Source organism: Bos javanicus, chromosome 18, assembly GCF_032452875.1.
Source record: "Bos javanicus breed banteng chromosome 18, ARS-OSU_banteng_1.0, whole genome shotgun sequence".
Classification (NCBI taxonomy): domain Eukaryota; kingdom Metazoa; phylum Chordata; class Mammalia; order Artiodactyla; family Bovidae; genus Bos; species Bos javanicus.
In genome coordinates, this window is record NC_083885.1 from 60,582,291 (window position 1) to 60,602,372 (window position 20,082).

Sequence of the window (20,082 nt, forward strand, 5' to 3'; positions counted from 1 at the left end):
AGATGGAAGGATCAAGATGCCAGAGGCTTAGGCAGATGTGGAGCTCATCTCTCTCTCCACAAGTGAATGAGAAACGGAATAATTCTCACACAGCCCAGCTGAACACTAGCAGAGGCCCTTGGAAATCTGAAAGGACAAGAAAGATTCCTGCTCTGCAGGGTAGGACAAAAGAAAGAAGGAAAAAGAAGAGGAGAGGAAGTGGGTTGGGGCCTGCAACCCTGCAGGGAGAAGAAAATGAGGAGAGGTCCCCATATCCGAGGAAGCCCCTCGCTAGGGGAGCTCAGTTTGGACAGAAAGAGAGTCTCATTCTTTGTGGGGAGAACATGGCAAACAGTGTGTGGCAGCAGGACAGAGTGAGACCTGCACACAGGGTACTGACCCCAGCCCTGCCCACCCAGCCTTAGAGGCATGTCCAGCAATACAGACAAGGGCTGGGTGCCGAAATGTGGGGTTTGGAGAGCAGACCCAGGCAGAGGACTGCGGTTCGCTGTGAGGACACATCCTGAGGGGACGGGAGTGAGGGAGGAGGTCTATAAAGGGATGCTTGTGGAGGAAGCGTGAACCACCACAGAGAGAGTGTCATTGTTGAGTGATGCCCAGGGAATGAGCCCGCTGCATCCCTTGTCCCTTGTGCCCGCCCCTGCTAGCCAAGGACTAGGAAGAACTCTACCCAGCCTGGGGTCTTTTGAGCCCCCAGCCATGGCGTACCCCATCGACCTCCTCCACAATCAGCAGAATCCTGAGCTCTGGGGCAGCCTCAGGAGAAGACACCTGTGAGTTGGCCACATGCACAGATGCAGCAGAAAGCACAGGTGAACCCCAGCAATAAAGAAGAAAAGTTGAAAACTCTCCTTGCAGCAACACCAGCCACGGTCTTACACCCATGACCAGCTTTGTAACCTCAGCCCCAACAAAGCATCTGAAACAACAACCAAGGGCTCTCTCATTCATGGCAGGTATGGCTTTAGTAGCTGTAGACTTTGTGGGCTCCTATACAAGGGGGATGGGCCAGGACAGAGCCTGAGCTGCTCCGTAGCACCACAGCGGGTCCAGTTCCATGCTGAATGCAATCCCAGGACCTGACTTCATCGAATCCATTCTAGTGACCTTGTGAAAACAATATCTGAGAGACACCAGGGCCATGTGCCATCATGCCCATGGTCAAGGTGGGGACAAGAACAGTTCCAACACTACATAAGGAGAGCCTGCAGAACGCATGAGAGGGGGCACAACAGCAAACCCTGAGGTGAACATTCCTAGAGGAGTAATACTTAGTGTCTTCTCTCCCAGTGGGTATGCTCCAATGCCACCTGCCTCGCACCACAGATCAGAATCACAGTGAAGACTCAGATCTGGGGGCTGTATTCCACCACACAGGGACCAGGCACCACCAGAGACAAGGCAGTAACAACCACAGAACAAGGGGGAAACAGCCCTGAATATCCAGGGCAGGCTCTGGTCACAGTTAACAGCAATCAGAGCACAGATCAAGAGAGGATAAGGGCACAAACTTCTGGACCAACCTCACCCACCAAGGTGCAGATACCAGAAGGAAGATTAACTAGGTGGCTGCACCCTTCAAAACAAAGACCACAAACAGAATGCAGGACAATATGATATGTCAAAGAAATATGTTGCAGGGCAAGAAACAACATAAAACCTTCCAAGGACCACTGAGTTAAGAGGTGATAGGCAATCTGATGATTACTTCTTGCTTTTAGTCATCTTAAGTGGAGACACCAAACACTTTCACAAATCCTAGGTGCCTAGTAATTCTAAAATCCACTTCTTGCCACACATGTTTCTGAGAATGTGTTATTAGATGTTTCAATCTAAGAATCACAAATGAGAGTGACAGAGAAGTAGTCAGAAACTGAGGACACATAAGACAGTGTCCGAGGAAGCTGAATACAAATAAGATAAACTTAATAAAGTACTAGTTTTATTTATTTATTTTTTTTATCCATCACAGGTATACCTGTGTTCCCCATCCTGAACCCTCCTCCCTCCCCATACCCTCCCTCTGGGTCGTCCCAGTGCACCAGCCCCAAGCATCCAGTATCGTGCATCGAACCTGAACTGGGAGAGAGACTTTAAAACTATGATTGAAAGAGGGAACTCTACTCATTGCTCTGTGGAGACCTAAATGGGAAGGAAATCAATAGGACGGTAAAGACTAGAGATCTCTTTAAGAAAATTAGAGGTACCAGGAATATTTCATGCAAAGATGGGAACAATAAAGGAGAGAAACAGGATGGACCTAAAAGAAGAAGATATTAAGAGAAGTTGGCAAGAATATATGGAAGAACTATACAAAAAAGATCTTAATGACTGAGATAACCACGATGGTGTGGTCACTCACCTAGTAACAGACATCCTGGCATCCAAAGTAAAGTCGCCTTAGAAGCCATGACTACCAACAAACCTAGTGCAGGTGATGGAACTCCAGCTGACCTATTTCAAGTCCTAAAAGATGATAATGCTAAAGTTCTGCACTCGATAAGCCAGCAAATTTGGAAAACTCAGCAGTGGCCTCAGGATGGGAAAAGGTCAGTTTTCCTTCCAATCACAAAGAAAGGCAATGCCAAAGAACGCTCAAACTACTACACAATTTCCCTCATTTCAAACAATAGCAAAGGCTCCAAATTCTCCAAGCGAGGCTTTAACAGCATGTGAACCGAGAGCTTCCAGATGTTCAAGCTGGATTTAGAAATGGCAGAGGAATCAGAGATCAAATTGCCAACATCCCTGGGATCATATAAAAAGTGAGAGAGTTCTGCAGAAACGACGACATCTGCTTTATTAACTATACCACAGCCTTTGATTGTGTGGACAACAAGAAACTGTGGAAAATTCTTAAAGAGATGGGAACACCAGACTACCTTACCTGCCTCCTGAGAAACCTGTATGCATGTCAAGAAGCAACAGTGAGAACTGGACATGTGACGACGGGCTGATTCCAAATTGGGAAATGAGTTCATCAAGGCTGTATACTGTCACCCTGCTTATTTAACTTATATGCACAGTACATAATGTGACATACTGGGAAAGATGAAGCACAAATTGGAATCATGATTTCAGGGAGAAATATCCATAATCTCAGATATAAAGATGACACCACCCTTAGAGCAGAAAGTGAAGAGGAACTGAGGAGTCTCTTGATGAAACTGAAAGAAGAGCCTGAAAAAGCTGGCTTCAAACTCAACCTTCAAAAAACAAAGATCATGGCACAGGTCAGATCATTTCATGGCAAACAGTGGGAGAAACAGTGGAAACAGTGAGAAACTGTATTTTCTGGGGGTTCCAAAAGCACTGCATATGGTGACTACTGCCATGTAAGTAAAAGACGCTTGCTCCTTGGAAGAAAAGCTATGACCAACCTAGGCAGCATATTAAAAACCACAAACATTACTTTGCTGACAAAGGTCCATCTAGTCAAAGCTATGGTTTTTCCAGTAGTCATGTATGGATGTGAGAGTTGGACCATGAAGAAAGTGGAGTGCTGAAGAATTGATGCTTTTTAACTGTGGTATTGGAGAAGACTCTTGAGAGTCCCTTGGACTGCAAGAAGATCACACCACTCCATCCTAATGGAAATCAGTCGTCAATATTTGTTGGAAGGACATGGTGAAGCTGAAGTTCTGATACTTTGGCCACCTGATGTGAAGAACTGACCCACTGAAAAAGACCTTGATGCTGGGAAAGATTGAAGATGAGAGGAGAAGGGGACGACAGAGGGTGAGATGGGAGATGGTTGCATGGCATCACTGACTCGATGGATATGAGTTTCAGCAGGCTCTGGGAGTTAGTGATGGACAGGGAAGCCTGGCCTGCTGCAGACCATGGATGGCAGACTCAGATTCGCTGGAGCAACGGAACTGAACGGACCGATATGTATAAATAATTGTCTTTGCTGTATAGGAGAACAAAATTGGAAAACAGCTATATTCCAATTAGAACTTTTAATAAAGATTTCTTCATATAATCTAAAAATTATCATAGTTTGAATCAACCATTAATAATGTAGTGGAAAATGTGCTAAGATTTTATGTCAATGTATTTTAAAATTCTATGAGGTAATAAAACACAATAAAGTATTTTAGCATGTTAGAATTGGGGCAAATACACTAAAGATATTTCATATGAGATCATATAAGGTAATGAGAAACTTTCAAGTCAATCTGAGATGTGCACTGGTTCATTTTCACCAGGTTTTGCTTTCTGCAGTGAAAAATTACTTGAATTTGAAATTTATTTAGAAGGTCCTATGTGTCGCTCCTAGTGGATAGGAAATTATAAATCAGAGAATAAAATCCTGTCCCTAGTATTCCTGGAAATTCGGCAGTTTGTCTACCACTTGACTCACACATTTCTGTCTAGAGGTAGAAGGAAACTTTAAAAGGACTGTCATACAGTTACTCAGAAACGGGCAGAGTTTTCCTAGGTCCCCCAAGAAATCGAAGAGCAACGAATGAATGTAATTTGTCAAAAGCCAAGAAGAGACTTTTAGGTCACACTATGATGGAGAAAAGTAATCACTGGAGATAAATTCATGAATGATTAAAGAGAGAGAATGAGGCAGGTTATACATTTCTATCACAGTAGCAGAACAAACCCAGGTTTTCAAAAACCATTTCCATTGAAGCAAATCTCCCATCACCACCTGAGTCATCATCTCCAACCATTCATACCTACCTGGGTAAATGGCTGTTGTCTTCATTCTCCTTATATTCCTGGGATCCTTCAATAGCTCCAGAAAGGTGACCAGGTCCACCTTAGACACAAGCCCTGGTGATCAGAGAAAGGAATATTTGTGTTGTTAGAGATTCATCAGTATCGAATCCAATATGTATTCAGGTGAGACGAGAATGCATTTTCTTCTAGACAACGATTTCCTGAAATACTTTATTCAAAGCCGCTATACAATACTAACACACACCTCACAATCTGGTCCTGAGATTCTGGTCAAGTAGTGCTAAGGCAAAGGTAAGTAGAGTCAATGTGAGATTAATAGAGGGTGCAACTATTTAAAACCACAGAACTTACACAATTACCAGTAACCTGGAATGAAGGACACAGAGTACATCAAGGAAGAAAAATGTCACCAGCACAACGATTCATCATGAAGCCTTTCTTTCTAAACCCAGAAATAACCCATTATCCCCTAGAGAGCACAGATCTGAAAATACTGTGGGAAGCAGAAAATTTCAGAAGACATTCTAGAAATGACAGAAGAAAAATGCAGTGGGTAGATAAGGGATTCTGGAAGGCAGATATCCTCACCCAAGGAGGCCAGGTTCCTGTAGTTCTCTACCATCACGTCCCTGTACAATTTCCGCTGACCGAGGTCCAGGCATTCCCACTCCTCTTGAGTGAAGTCTATGGCCACATCCTGAAACGTCAGCCGTTCCTGAAATACAAAGTACAGATGCCAATAGCCTGTGGGAAGTCTTCCTAATGTGATCCAAATACCATTCAGTCAGATAAAATCTGAGTAATAGGCAAATTTGGCCTTGGAATACGGAATGAAGCAGGGAAAAGACTAATAAGAGTTTTGCCAAGAAAATGCACTGGTCATAACAAACACCATCTTCCAAGAACACAAGAGAAGACTCTACACATGGACATCACCAGATGGTCAACATCGAAATCAGATTGATTATATTCTTTGCAGCCAAAGATGGAGAAGCTGTATACAGTCAACAAAAAAAAGACCAGGAGCTGACTGTGCCTCAGACCATGAACTCCTTATTGCCAAATTCAGACTTAAATTGAAGAAAGTAGGGGAAATCACTAGACCATTCAGGTACAACCTAAATCAAATCCCTTATGATTATACAGTGGAAGTGAGAAATAGATTTAAGGGCCTAGATCTGATAGATAAGAGTGCCTGATGAACTATGGAATGAGGTTCGAGACATTGTACAGGAGACAGGGATCAAGACCATCGCCATGGAAAAGAAATGAAAAAAGCAAAATGGTTATCTGGGGAGGCCTTACAAGTAGCTGTGAAAAGAAGAGAAGTGAAAACCGAAGGAGAAAAGGAAAGATATAAGAATCTGAATGCAGAGATCCAAAGAATAGCAAGAAGAGATAAGAAAGCCTTCCTCAGCAATCAATACAAAGAAATAGAGGAAAACAACAGAATGGCAAAGACTAGAGATCTCTTCAAGAAAATTAGAGATATCAAGGGAACATTTCATGCAAAGATGGGCTCGATAAAGGACAGAAATGGTATGGACCTAACAGAAGCAAAAGATATTAAGAAGAGGTGGCAAGAATACACAGAAGAACTGTACAGAAAAGATGTTCACGACCCAGATGATCATGATGGTGTGATCACTGACCTGGAGCCAGACATCCTGGAATGTGAAGTCAAGTGGGCCTTAGAAAGCATCACTATGAACAAAGCTACTGGAGGTGATGGAACTCCAGCTTTTTCAAATCCTGAAAGATGATGCTGTGAAAGTGCTGCACTCAATATGCCAGCACATTTGGAAAACTCAGCAGTGGCCACAGGACTGGAAAAGGTCAGTTTTCATTCTGATCCCAAAGAAAGGCAATGCCAAAGAATGCTCAAACTACTGCACAATTGCACTCATCTCACATGCTAGTAAGTAATGCTCAAAATTCTCCAAGCCAGGCTTTAGCAATACGTGACCCGTGAACTTCATGATGTTCAAGCTGGTTTTAGAAAAGGCAGAGGAACCAGAGATCAAATTGCTAACATCCGCTGGATCACGGAAAAAGCAAGAGAGTTCCAGAAAAACATCTATTTCTGCTTTATTGACTATGCCAAAGCCTTTGACTGTGTGGATCACAATAGATTGTGGAAAATTCTGAAAGAGATGGGACTACCAGACCACCTGACCTGCCTCTTGAGAAATCTGTATGCAGGTCAGGAAGCAACAGTTAGAACTGGACATGGAACAACAGACTGGTTCCAAATAGGAAAAGGAGTTCATCAAGGCTGTATATTGTCACCCTGCTTATTTAACTTATATGCAGAGTACATCTTGAGAAATGCTGGACTGGAAGAAACACAAGCTGGAATCAAGACTGCCGGGAGAAATATCAATAACCTCAGATATGCAGATGACACCATACTTATGGCAGAAGTTGAAGAGGAACTCAAAAGCCTCTTGATGAAAGTGAAAGTGGAGAGTGAAAAAGTTGGCTTAAAGATCAACAATCAGAAAACGAAGATCATGGCATCTGGTCCCACCACTTCATGGGAAATAGATGGGGAAACAGTGGAAACAGTGTCAGACTTTATTTTTTTGGGCTCCAAAATCACTGCAGATGGTGAATGTAGCCATGAAATTAAAAGACGCTTACTCCTTGGAAGGAAACGTATGACCAACATAGATAGCATATTCAAAAACAGAGACATTACTTTGCCAACAAAGGTCCATCTAGTCAAGCCTTGGTTTTTCCTGTAGTCATGTATGAATGTGAGAGTTGGACGGTGAAGAAGGCTGAACGCTGAAGAATTGATCCTTTTGAACTGTGATATTGGAGAAGACTCTTGAGAGTCCCTTGGATTGCAAGAGGATCCAACCAGTCCATTCTGAAGGAGATCAGCCCTGGGATTTCTTTGGAAAGAATGATGCTAAAGCTGAAACTCCAGTACTTTGGCCACCTCATGCCAAGAGTTGACTCACTGGAAAAGTCTCTGATGCTGGGAGGGATTGGGGGCAGGAGGAGAAGGGGACGACAGAAGATGAGATGGCTGGATGGCATCACTGACTCGATGGATGTGAGTCTGAGTGAACTCCGGGAGTTGGTGATGGACAGGGAGGCCTGGGGTGCTGTGATTCACGGGGTTGAAAAGATCGGACACGACTGAGCGACTGAACTGCACTAAACTGAGATTCTTTGGCTGGCAATACTCTGTTTTCTGTCATTCTGATGTGCCAGGAGAGGAATGGGTCCCTTGGGGTCATGATTATGAGTAAGTGTAAACAAACCGGTTCAGAAGTTAAGAAGCTTATCAAGTCCAAAGAAACAGCATTTCAGGAAAGAGACAGAACAAACAAACAAAAGGACTATGCCTCTTACCTCGGAATGAGTCATTTCTGACTCCTTGCTTTCCTCTTCCTCTGGGCTTCCTTCTCACGTAAGATCAATCTTGGGAAGTGACCCCTGAATGTTGAAAATAGACTGTTCAATACTTAGAAAAACACATCGAGCTCCCTGTCACACAGCCCCACACAGAGGGAGGATCTCAACAGGTACAAAATACAATCCTCTACGGCCACTGACACAGCAGGGATTCTGGAACACAGAATCAAACGTGGTGTTTTTCGTTTTATTCTTTTCTTCAGAACTCGCGGCCCTTCCTGTGAAAACCACACGTTCTAGGCTGACCCTCCCCTTCAAACCTTAGGCGAGACCCTGACCAAACTCCATACAGAATAGAGCCTCCTTCACCTCTTCGTGGATCAGGGACTTAGGGGTTGGGCAATACAGGACTTTAATCAGCGGTCTCTACAAGTTAGAAGGCAGAACTGCCAGAGAAGGACGTGGACTCTAGAACGATATTAACAGGAAGCGGACGTGGACCCCAGGGTCCCGGCAGCTAAGACAAAGGACTTCAGAACTTCTCACGGCGATGCGAGGACACACACTGGGAATGGGGAAATGGGGACGGTGGTTTGAACGTTCACAGAGACCCCCGAAAGCCACGTGTGAAGGACAACAGGCAGTGGGACAAGGAATCGGGTTTTAAACAAACAAAACTTACCAGAACACTCTGTCGCTCATTTAAACTCAATTCCGGGTCTGCAGGATACTGCGCACGTGCGGAAGGAAGATCCGGTACCGAGGGTGGTGAGTGCGCTACGGGGCGGCCAAAGATAGGCGACGAAAGGGGAGAGGGTGGGACGAGGCCGGAAGCGCAGGTACTTATGGGCGGGGCCAGTGGGGACGGGGCCTTGCCTCCCCTCACCCCCGCCCCTCTCGGTTTTGGGTCTGTTGGTCCTTCTGTCCTGCTGTGCTTCCTTTCTCTGCCTTTTAATGCCTTTAAATCTCTTTGATTTCCTCTGGAGCAGAGCTGCTTCCTGCCTGTTCTAAGTTAGTGTTTCAAACAACTTAAGGCAAAAGAGAAGAATTTTGAGAGCTGCCTCTATGGAAAGCCGAGACGTTTTCAGCAAGTTGAAAAACGGGGAAAATTCAAAAGCCCTTTGTGGGAGTGTGTGAAGATGGGTGTGTCCTCGGTGATGAAAAGCAGAATGTAACCGCTCAGATAATTCGTTGAGAGGAAGCCTCAGTAATTGTAACCAGAAACCTGCTTACATCAGGGAAGCTGGCTTTTCTCTTAAGAAGTGATTCCAGAAAGAAAGAGGGAGATAGGAATCCACATTGTCGTTTATAACGTAACCACAGAAATGACATACCGTTGCTCCTGTCAGAATCTGTTGATATACAGATTGCCTCTGTTAATTGCTGCTGCTGCTGCTGCTGAAGCAACCAATTGCCTTTCTTCTTCAAGGACTGAACAAGTTTCCAAGAAGCAGGACTTCTTGTGCTAAAACTGGGCACAAAACTAGGCAAATGGGACGCGTGGATCACATCAACTGCTCTGCACTGAGCTTCCCAAACACCCTCCCTACTGTTGGCTTTCTTTCCTAACCTCCTCCTCTTCACCCAGTCCTTGAAAGGATAATCTGGAGAAGCGCTAACGCAAGACAGAAAAAATAGTAAGAGGCCCACAGACCATTGTATCCCAGGAGAGTACACCCTTCTCTTTAAATGTGAGATTAGCAACTTCCCTAGTAGTCCAGTGGTTAAGATGCTGTGCTTCCACTGCAGGTTATTATTGGGTTCAATCCCTGCTCGGGAAGTTAAGATCTCAGAGTTGAAGGTTTAATCATTTCTTACACAGAAAGAGCATTAATCATTACAATATAAAGGAAAATATATGTCAAGGTAATAAATTACTTATTAAAGAAAATGTGCTTTGGAGCATCCCCAGCAGCCCAGTGGATAAGACCCCATCTTCCGATGCAGCATTGCGGTTCCTTCCCTAGCCAGGGAGCTAAGATCCCACATGTTTTGGGGTGTGAACAAAAAAGAAAATATGTTTCTTAAGTATCTGTGAGTGGGGACAAATTCTAAGTAGAGGAGATTGATACTGATTGTCATGATAAATGTATCAGTAGGTCAAATCTCACGGTTCCCTGCTGGAACCTCTGGTTCTGAATATGACTTTGGTCACGAAGAACTAGGAGAGTATTCTCTAGGGAGTTGGCACTAAGGTGTACCTGCTATTGCAGACTACAGTGGAAATTAGGCGGGAATTTCTATCAGACGTTGAATCCTAACTATAAACAGGGGGCATTTGCCTCAAGATACTTTTTGAGAATTTCTATGACATTTCAGACAATGAGGTATGAACATTTCACCTTTGTAAAATGACAGATGGAGAAATTCTTGAAAATCCCTCTCAGGTGCTTTGGCTCCATTTCTCTACTCATAATCTAAATGGAGGCACAGTTCAGTGGTCTCAAGAACAGGAAATAACTCGTTTTTGGTGGAAACACCTCATGGATACAAACTATACAAGCAGACACATGAAATTCCCTTCCTTTGTCAGACCTCAGTATTTACTACTGGTTCCTTGTGAGTCCCTGTCTGTCTCCAGGGACCAAAGGGACTAGAACCTTCCTCAAGCATTTCAAGAGTCCCTTTGGAGAGGATCGGTACAAACCTTTAATTGTTCTTTTATCATTAGCAACTGAGCCATAAAGATTTCCACAAATAATCTCAGTTTTCTAAGCCTGTCTCACATCGCAGATACAGGTGAAGAGATAATTGCAGTTCTGAGGGGTCATGAGGTCACAGAATCACAAACCCCTATCTAGGGGTCTAGCTGCGTCCCTCCCCGTCACAGGAGGAGCTTGACGTGACCAGCACTCTGAACCCAATATCCGGGCTATGTGAAGATATCAAGTGAGTATTTTCTGTTTCAGCTTGTGGGCAAGAATCTGCAAGAAACAGGTGCTTTCGGGAGTCTGGGTTGGTGACCATTCAGGAAAACAAAGTGTTCTGACTCAAAATAATGCAGTGCCAAAGCAACACTGGAAGGAGGAAGAATTCAAAAAATGTAATGGAGCTATGAAAGAGAGATTGGGTGCTACCAGATGTCAGTTCACAATGCCTCCTAACATATCTTAGTGTAATTCTTTTTGAAAAATATTTATTTATTTGGCTATACTGTATCTTTGGAAAAGGCAATGGCAGCTAAGTCCAGTACTCTTGCCTGGAATAACCCATGGACGGAGGAGCCTGTTATGTTGCAGTGCGTGGGGTAGTTAAGAGTGGGACATGACTGAGCGACTTCACTTTCACTTTTCACTTTCAAGAATTGGAGAAGGAAATGGCAATCCACTCCAGTGTTCTTGCCTGGAGAATCCCCGGGATGGGGGAGCCTGGTGGGCTACCGTCTATGGGGTCACACAGAGTCGGACACGACTGAACTGACTTAGCAGCAACAGCAACTGGATCTTACTTGTGCTATATGGGATTTAGTTCCCTGATCAGGGATCAAACCTAGGCACCTCCCCCAAGTCCTGACCCCCCACCCCCCACCCCCGCCCTCACCGAAGCTAGCATTGAGAGCCAGGTGTCTTAGTCACTGGACAACCAAGGAAATCACAGTATAACTTTTGTGACAGTGATTGTTATTTTAGAATCCAAGCGATATGTAACCTAAAGTTTAGTATAACTAATGACTGGAATTGCAGAGATATATGGGAAATCATGGAGTACGTTACAGAAATCATACATTTTGGGGGTTACTATATGTGTGCCAACAGTACCTCCATGAGTAAAAAATCTATTAGAATGATATTTATTAGAAACAGTATATACAGTTGACAATTGTGTGCTTAGTCCAATCGTCGTGTCTGACTCTTTGCAACGCCATTGACTGTAGCCAGCCAGGCTCATCTATCCATGGAAGTCTCCAGGCAAGAATAGTGGAGTGGGTAGCCATATCCTTCTCCAGGGGATCTTTCCAATCAAGGTATTGATCCCTGGTTTCCTGCATTCTAGGCAGGTTCTCTACCATCTGAACTACCAGAAAGCAGTAGAAATACCTGCTCTAACTCTGGAATTTATAAAGTGCTTAACAGAGACATTGTTTCCTATTGAAAAATCCATAATTGGGTGATTTGGGTCAGACCATTTTCCAAAAGTAACTTCAGAAATGGGTTTCAGATGGCAGCTATGAGGCATAAAAGCATAGTGTGTCCTATTCTCTGATTTGAAAATATTCTCAAAATTTATAGTTGTATAACTTCATTTTACAAAATAAAAATCACTTTCTTAAAATGTCATTTTCTTTATATGTGATATATTAATGTTTCAGATATCTTGACTTCCGCTCAATACGTTTAATGTCACATTAATTAACAGATCAGTTTATGATTTGGAATTCAGTTCAGTTCAGATGCTCAGTCATGTCTGACTCTTTGCAACCCCATAAATCGCAGCAGGCCAGGCCTCCCTGTCCATCACCAAACCCCCGAGATCACTGAAACTCATGTCCATCGAGTTGGTGATGCCATCGAGCCATCTCATCGTCTGTTGTCCCCTTCTCCTCCTGCCCCCAATCCCTCACAGCATCAGAGTCTTTTCTAATGAGTCAGCTTTTGGCATCAGGTGGCCAAAGTATTGGAGTTTCAGGTTCAACATCCTGCACTTAATGTGCCAGCACATTTGTAAAATTCAGCCCTGGCTACAGGACTGGAAAATATCAGTTATGATTCAAATCTCAAAGAAAGGCAATGCCAAAGAATGGTCAAACTGAAGCACAGTTGTTCCACTCATTTCACATGCCAGTAAAGTAGTGCCCGGAATTCTCCAAGCCAGGCTTCAATAGTATGTGAACCAAGAACTTCCAGATGTTCAAGCTGGATTTAGAAAAGGCAAAGAAAGGAACCAAAGATCACACTGCCAAGATCCCTTGGATCATAGAAAAAGAGAGTTCCAGAAAAATCTCCACTACTGCTTCCTTGACTATGTTAAAGCATTTGTGTGGATCACAAAAAACTGTGGAAAATTCTTAAAGAGATGGGAAAGCCAGAACACCTTAGCAGTCTCCTGAAAAATTAGGATGCAGGTGAAGAAGCAACAGTTACAGCTGGAAATGGAACAGATTGGTTGCACATTTCGAAAGGAGTACATCAAGGCTGTATGTTCTCATATTGCTTATTTAACTTAAATGCAGAGTATTTAGTATTTAAGCTAAATGAGCGGCTGGATGAGGCACAAACTGGAACCAAGATTTCTGGGAGAAATATCAATAACCTTAGATATGCAGATGACACCAACCTTAGGGCAGAAAGTGAAGAGGAACTAAAGAATCTCTTGATGAAAGTGAAACAGGAGAGCGAAGAAGCTGGCTTCAAACTCAGCATTCAGTAAATGAAAATCATGAAACCCAGTCCCATCACTTCATGGGATGGACTTCAATAGATGGAGAAACAATGCAAAGAGTGACAGACTGTATTTTCTCAGGCTCCAAAATCACTAGAGATATTGGCTGCAGCCATGAAATTAAAAGGCGCTTGTTTCTTGGAAGAAAAGCCATAACCAACCTGGAGAGCATATTAAAAATCGAAGTCATTACTCTATTAACAAGGGTCTGTATAGTCAGAGCTATGGTGTTTCCAGTAGTCATGTATGGATGTGAGAGTTAGACCATAAAGAAAACTGAGTGCTGAAGAATTGATGCTTTTCAATTGTGGTGTTGGAGAAGACTCTCAAGAATCCCTTGGACAGCAAGGAGAGCATAACAGTCAATCGTAAAGGAAATCAATCCTGAATATTCTTTGGAAAGACTGATACTGAAGCTGAAGCTCCAATAGTTTTGGCCACCTGATGCGAAGAACTAACTTCTTGGAAAAAGCCCTGTTGGTGAGAAAGATTGAAGAGAGGAGGTGAAGGGGACGACAGAGGATGAAAATGGTTGGATGGCATCACTGACTCAATGGACTCGAGTTTGAGCAAACACTGGGAATTGGTGATGGACAGGGAAGCCTGGCGTGCTGCAGTCCATGGGGTTGCAGAGAGTTGGTCACAACTGAACTGAACTGAACTAAGTTCTAATTTTCACCTTTTTAATAAAAAGACTTTACATTTTTACAAATCTGTAACCTGTATTAGGCTCATTGCTACTTATGGTTCCATGAAAATACTCATCCTGGCATGAATTTTGATGTATATAAACGTGTGTTATAGACATGACTTTTATTTATTTTTATAATTTCATCTTATGTATGTTTTACTGCCGGGATCCAGCCCTGGTTGCATCCAGGGATTCCCTCGGGAGGACGGCATTGGTGACTGAGAGAAATAAAGAGATAAGGAAGGAATTTTGCAGTTAAGAAAATAGAGGAGAGAAAAGAGGTTGATATGCCTTGGTTTACCCAGAAAGCCAATAAAGCCCCAGCACAAGACTTGCTCTGTTCATGTAGGCCACAGGCGCCCTCTCAAATAGCTGAATGTGCCCCACCTCAGGCACCTTCTCCAGTGGGTCTTAGAAGCCCAGGCAGGAAAGTGAACGTAGAGGGCCCTTGCGCTGCAGGGAATCAGCCTGAAAACGGAGAAGGAAAGAGAAAGAACGGCATGGGGAGACACAGCTTCAGTGGGCAAAGCCCACACTTTATTTTTCAAGGTAGTTTTTATAGCTTAAGTTGTGCATAGAGGACAATGGAGGTGGGGTAGAGTCATGCAAGGTCAGCAGTGCTTGACCCTTATCGAAGCCAGGCTTTCCTTCTGCAAACTTATCATGTGCAAAAGCTTTAGGTGATTTACATCATCTTCTGGCCAGGAGGCCTGTTAACATTTTATGACCCTTTCTTCAGAAAACTTATTTTTCTCTAAAGGTGATTATTTTAAAGTCAGGCACCACCCTCTGAAAGCATTAGATAAAGTTGCATTCCTATAGGGCAAAAGTGTGGTGGGTTATAACAAGAAAAGAATTAACCCAAGGGTCCAAAGTTACAAACATTAAAGCTACTACTTACATTTCTATATACCAACTATATTAATCAATACACTCCCAGGGACACAATAGGTAAGGAATATGGAAACTTGCCTTTTCATACTGTTCTGGGATGGAGCCAAAGCAAAAAGAATACCCAGCTGTGGATGTGACTGGTGATAGAAGCAAGGTCCGATGCTGTAAAGAGCAATATTGCATAGGAACCTGGAATGTCAGGTCCATGAATCAAGGCAAACTGGAAGTGGTCAAACAAGAGATGGCAAGAGTGAATGTCGACATTCTAGGAATCAGCAAACTGAAATAGACTGGAATGGGTGAATTTAACTCAGATGACCATTATATCTACTACTGCGGGCACGAATCCCTCAGAAAAAAATGGAGTGGCCATCATGGTCAACAAAAGAGTCCGAAATGCAGTACTTGGATGCAATCTCAGAAATGACAGAATGATCTCTGTTCGTTTCCAAGGCAAACCATTCAATATCACAGTAATCCAAGTCTATGCCCCAACCAGTAACACTAAAGAAGCTGAAGTTGAACGGTTCTATGAAGACCTACAAGACCTTTTAGAACTAACACCCAAAAAAGATGTCCTTTTCATTATAGGGGACTGGAATGCAAAAGTAGGAAGTCAAGAAACACCTGGAGTAACAGGCAAATTTGGCCTTGGAATACGGAATGAAGCAGGGCAACGACTAATGTAGTTTTGCCAAGAAAATGCACTGGTCATAACAAACACCTTCTTCCAACAACACAAGAGAAGACTCTGTACATGGACATCACCAGATGGTCAACACTGAAATCATATTGATTATATTCTCTGCAGCCAAAGATGGAGAAGCTCTACACAGTCAGCAAAAATAGAACCAAGAGATGACTGTGCCTCAGACCATGAACTCCTTATTGCCAAATTCAGACTTAAATTTAAGAAAGTAGGGAAAACCACTAGATCGTTCAGGTATGACCTAAATCAAATCCCTTATGATTATACAGTGGAAGTGAGAAATAGATTTAAGGGCCTAGATCTGATAAATAGAGTGCCTGATGAACTATGGAATGAGGTTCGTGACATTGTACAGGAGACAGGGATCAAGACCATTCCCATAGAAAAGAAATGCAAAAAAGCAAAATGATTATCTGGGGAGGCCTTACCAATAGCTGTGAAAAGAAGAGAAGTGAAAAGCAAAGGAAAAAAGGAAAGATATAAGCATCTGAATGCAGAGTTCCAAAGAATAGCAAGAAGAGATAAGAAAGCCTTCTTCAGCGATCAATGCAAAAAAAATAGAGGAAAAGAACAGAATCGGATAGACTAGGGATCTCTTCAAGAAAATGAGAGATACCAAAGGAACATTTCATGCAAAGATGGGCTCGATAAAGGACAGAAATGGTATGGACCTAACAGAAGGAGAAGATATTAAGAAGAGATGGCAAAAATAGACAGAAGAACTGTACAAAAAAGATGTTCACGGCTCAGATAATCACGGTGGTGTGATCACTGACCTAGAGCCAGACATCCTGGAATGTGAAGTCAAGTGGGCCTTAGAAAGCATCGCTACGAACAAAGCTACTGGAGGTGATGGAATTCCAGTTGAGCTATTCCAAATCCTGAAAGATGATACTGTGAAAGTGCTGCACTCAATATGCCAGCAAATTTGGAAAACTCAGCAGTGGCCACAGGACTGGAAAAGGTCAGTTTTCATTCGAATCCCAAAGAAAGGCAATACCAAAGAATGTTCAAATGACTGCACAATTGCACTCATCTCACTTGCTAGTAAAGTAATGCTCAAAATTCTCCAAGTCAGGCTTCAGCAATATGTGAACCGTAAACTTTCTGATGTTCAAGCTGGTTTTAGAAAATGCAGAGGAACCAGAGATCAAATTGCCAACATCCGCTGGATCATGGAAAAAGCAAGAGAGTTTCAGAAAAACATCTATTTCTGCTTTATTGACTATGCCAAAGCCTTTGGCTGTGTGGATCACAATAAACTGTGGAAATTGCTTGAAAAGATGGGAATACCAGACCACGTGATCTGCCTCTTGAGAAATTTGTATGCAGGTCAGGAAGCAACAGTTAGAACTGGACATGGAACAACAGACTGGTTCCAAATAGGAAAAGAAGTTTGTCAAGGCTGTATATTGTCACCCTGTTCATTTAACTTATATGCAGAGTACATCATGAGAAACGCTGGACTGGAAGAAACACAAGTTGGAATGAAGATTGCCGAGAGAAATATCAATAACCTCAGATATGCAGATGACACCACCCTTATGGCAGAAAGTGAAGAGGAACTCAAAAGCCTCTTGATGAAAGTGAAAGTGGAGAGTGAAAAAGTTGGCTTAAACTCAACATTCAGAAAACGAAGATCATGGCATCTGGTCCCACCACTTCATGGGAAATAGATGGGGAAACAGTGGAAACAGTGTCAGACTTTATTTTTCTGGGCTCCAAAATCGCCACAGATGGTGACTGCAGCCATGAAATTAAAAGACGCTTACTCCTTGGAAGGAAAGTTATGACCAAGCTAGATAGCATATTTAAAAGCAGAGACATTACTTTGCCAACAAAGGTCCATCTAGTCAAGACTATGGTTTTTCCTGTGGTCATGTATGGATGTGAGAGTTGGACTGTGAAGAAGGCTGAGCGCCGAAGAATTGATGCTTTTGAACTGTGGTGTTGGAGAAGACTCTTGAGAGTCCCTTGGACTGCAAGGAGATCAAACCAGTCCATTCTGAAGGAGATCAACCCTGGGATTTCTTTGGAAGGAATGCTGCTAAAGCTGAAACTCTAGTACTTTGGCCACCTCATGCGAAGAATTGACTCATTGGAAAAGACTTTGATGCTGGGAGGGATTGGGGGCAGGAGGAGAAGGGGACGACAGAGGATGAGATGGCTGGATGGCATCACTGACTCGATGGACGTGGGTCTGAATGAACTCCAGGTGTTGGTGATGGACAGGGAGTCCTGGCGTACTGCGATTCATGGGTCCCAAAGAGTCGGACACGACTGAGCGACTGATGTGATCTGATCTGATCTGATGGAAACTTGGCAGCAAGCATGAGGTCAACAAAGATATCCTCTACTAGTTCTATTCTAACAATTTTAACTCTCTAAGAAGCTCTGCATTGTTAGAATATCTTAAGCTTCCCTGCTTCTTATGGTTGGGATGCTGTGAGCAATCACATGCTTAGCTGAAGGAATCTGAACAAACCTGTCAGGCAAGCTAGAAAGTCATCAGAGGGGTTTGAATTGAAACATTCCTATTATGCCCAGGAGACCTAATAACTAGAGCTCTAAATTGATTTTCTTTAGGGAAAGGTGGTCGGGGATAGCCCCCCGTTAATGTCAGAAGAGTTGGTGAAGGTCGTGAAATAGTAAAACAGATTTTGGTTTTGGGGTAGATGCTCGGGCAGGTCCAGGGGGGCCCCTTGAGTTCTGATTCACCTTTGCATGTCAGATCCTCTCTGCATGACCTTTGTCATGGGTGGGAACTCCCGTGCTGTCTCCCAGCATTTTACCAAGATTTTTAAAAACTTTGATTCACTTGGTATGTACAAAGGTGGGAAGATAGTCGCCATTATACTAACTCATTTGTTGAAAAAAAAAAAGGTCATCTTTTCACTACTGCTTTGTAATGCAGTTTTTATCCTCCTTCCCACCATTGTACTGAACTTATCAATTCACATCCACCTATTTCTACTTTATTATCTAACTTTCATTTATTGTAACTAAACGGTATGCTATAATATTGTTTCCTGAATATTTTTACTCTTACCTTATCTTTACCCTGTGTGAACTTAAAAATCATCTTGTGTAGTTTAGAATATAATCATGGTATCTTTACTGATATTACACTCATTTGTTCCTTACCCAGGGATCGAACACTCATCTCCCGCTTGGCAGGTGGAATCTCTACAATTGAACCACCAGGGCATGACTTTTAAATCCTCATTGATATTCCTTTAAGTATTTTCACTGTTACACATTCAAATATCAGACACTTGTTTTACAGGAAGAAATATAAATACTTCTTTTTCAGTGGCATCTAAAGTAAATGAAGAATACTTAAGAGTATCAATTCCAGTTGATATGGTACAGAGTTCTGCCTCATTTTCTCATGCAGGATTCTCTGGCTCAGAAGAAGATTATTAGTTCCCAGAATTTGGCAGAATGGCCCCCGAGGATTTGGCAATAAGAGTGATCTTTTTATTGCAGATTACGGCAGGGATTATGGGGAATTTCTGTCTTGTTTACCATTTTCCCTCCCTTTATTTCGCAGGTGGCAAATGTCGGTCCACAGACTGGATTCTCAAGCACGTGACTCTAGCCAAACTCTTAGTTGTTCATTTGAAAGGAATTCCTGAAACACTGGCAGCTTTCGATGCACATTTGCTTTTTCCGTTCCAAGAATGGGCAGAGATGTGTCCATTGGCACCATCTTCCTCTTGAGTGCCTTTCAGGTGACCATCATTCTCAGTGACTCCAGGTGGGCAGAGCTTAAGAGAAAAGCTCCCAAATATGTGGGCACCTTCAGTATCCTCTGCTGGATCTTCAGCATGATTCTCAGTATTTTGGTTCCATTTTAAATGACTGCCAAGTGGAATGACACAATCAACACAGAGAATATAGATCATGGCTACTGTTATTTGTGGCGTGCTGCCCCAAGGCCAGAGATGTGAAACCTTGCACCAAGAACACAGAAGCACAGCTCAGAATCAAGGACACTTTCAAAACTGACTAAGCCTCTCTGAAACCTTTTTAAAAGCCCACTGATAGTCATACCAGGCTTCCCGACTCCCAGTGGGGCAAAGATGCCCACTCCAGTAAGCACCCTATAGTGCCCCAACCAATCACCTAACATCAACCATCCAGCAGCAATTTTGCTTTGAGGCTATAAAAATTGCCTATTAGCCCATGGAAACTATCGGCATCCCCTGGTCTGTGCGGATGTGGGCCCGTTGCACTCACAGTGCCTGCTTTATCTCTGCCCTTTGTTTTTAATAAACTCACTCCTTTCTGAAATGCTCTGTGTCTGGAAATCCTTTTTGAACCCGCACTGACTGCCTCAACA

At 43.1% G+C, this 20,082-nt stretch overlaps 1 protein-coding gene and 1 long non-coding RNA gene across 2 annotated transcripts in view; one reads left to right on the forward strand and one right to left on the reverse strand.

The window, feature by feature from the left end:
- The window catches only part of LOC133230991 (KRAB domain-containing protein 5-like), a 141,034-nt gene that overhangs the window by 3,246 nt on the left and 117,706 nt on the right, over positions 1-20,082 (reverse strand). Inside the window, exons 3-4 of the mRNA XM_061389136.1 lie at positions 5,284-5,410; positions 4,696-4,788 (exon numbers count right to left, since the gene is read on the reverse strand). Of these exons, the coding sequence (XP_061245120.1) occupies positions 4,696-4,788; positions 5,284-5,410 (220 nt within the window). The remainder of the gene's footprint in view (positions 1-4,695; positions 4,789-5,283; positions 5,411-20,082) is intronic.
- On the forward strand, positions 8,290-20,033 carry LOC133231009 (uncharacterized). Its single transcript, XR_009731012.1, has 2 exons — positions 8,290-8,832; positions 19,291-20,033. It is a non-coding gene; the product is annotated as an uncharacterized LOC133231009 (long non-coding RNA).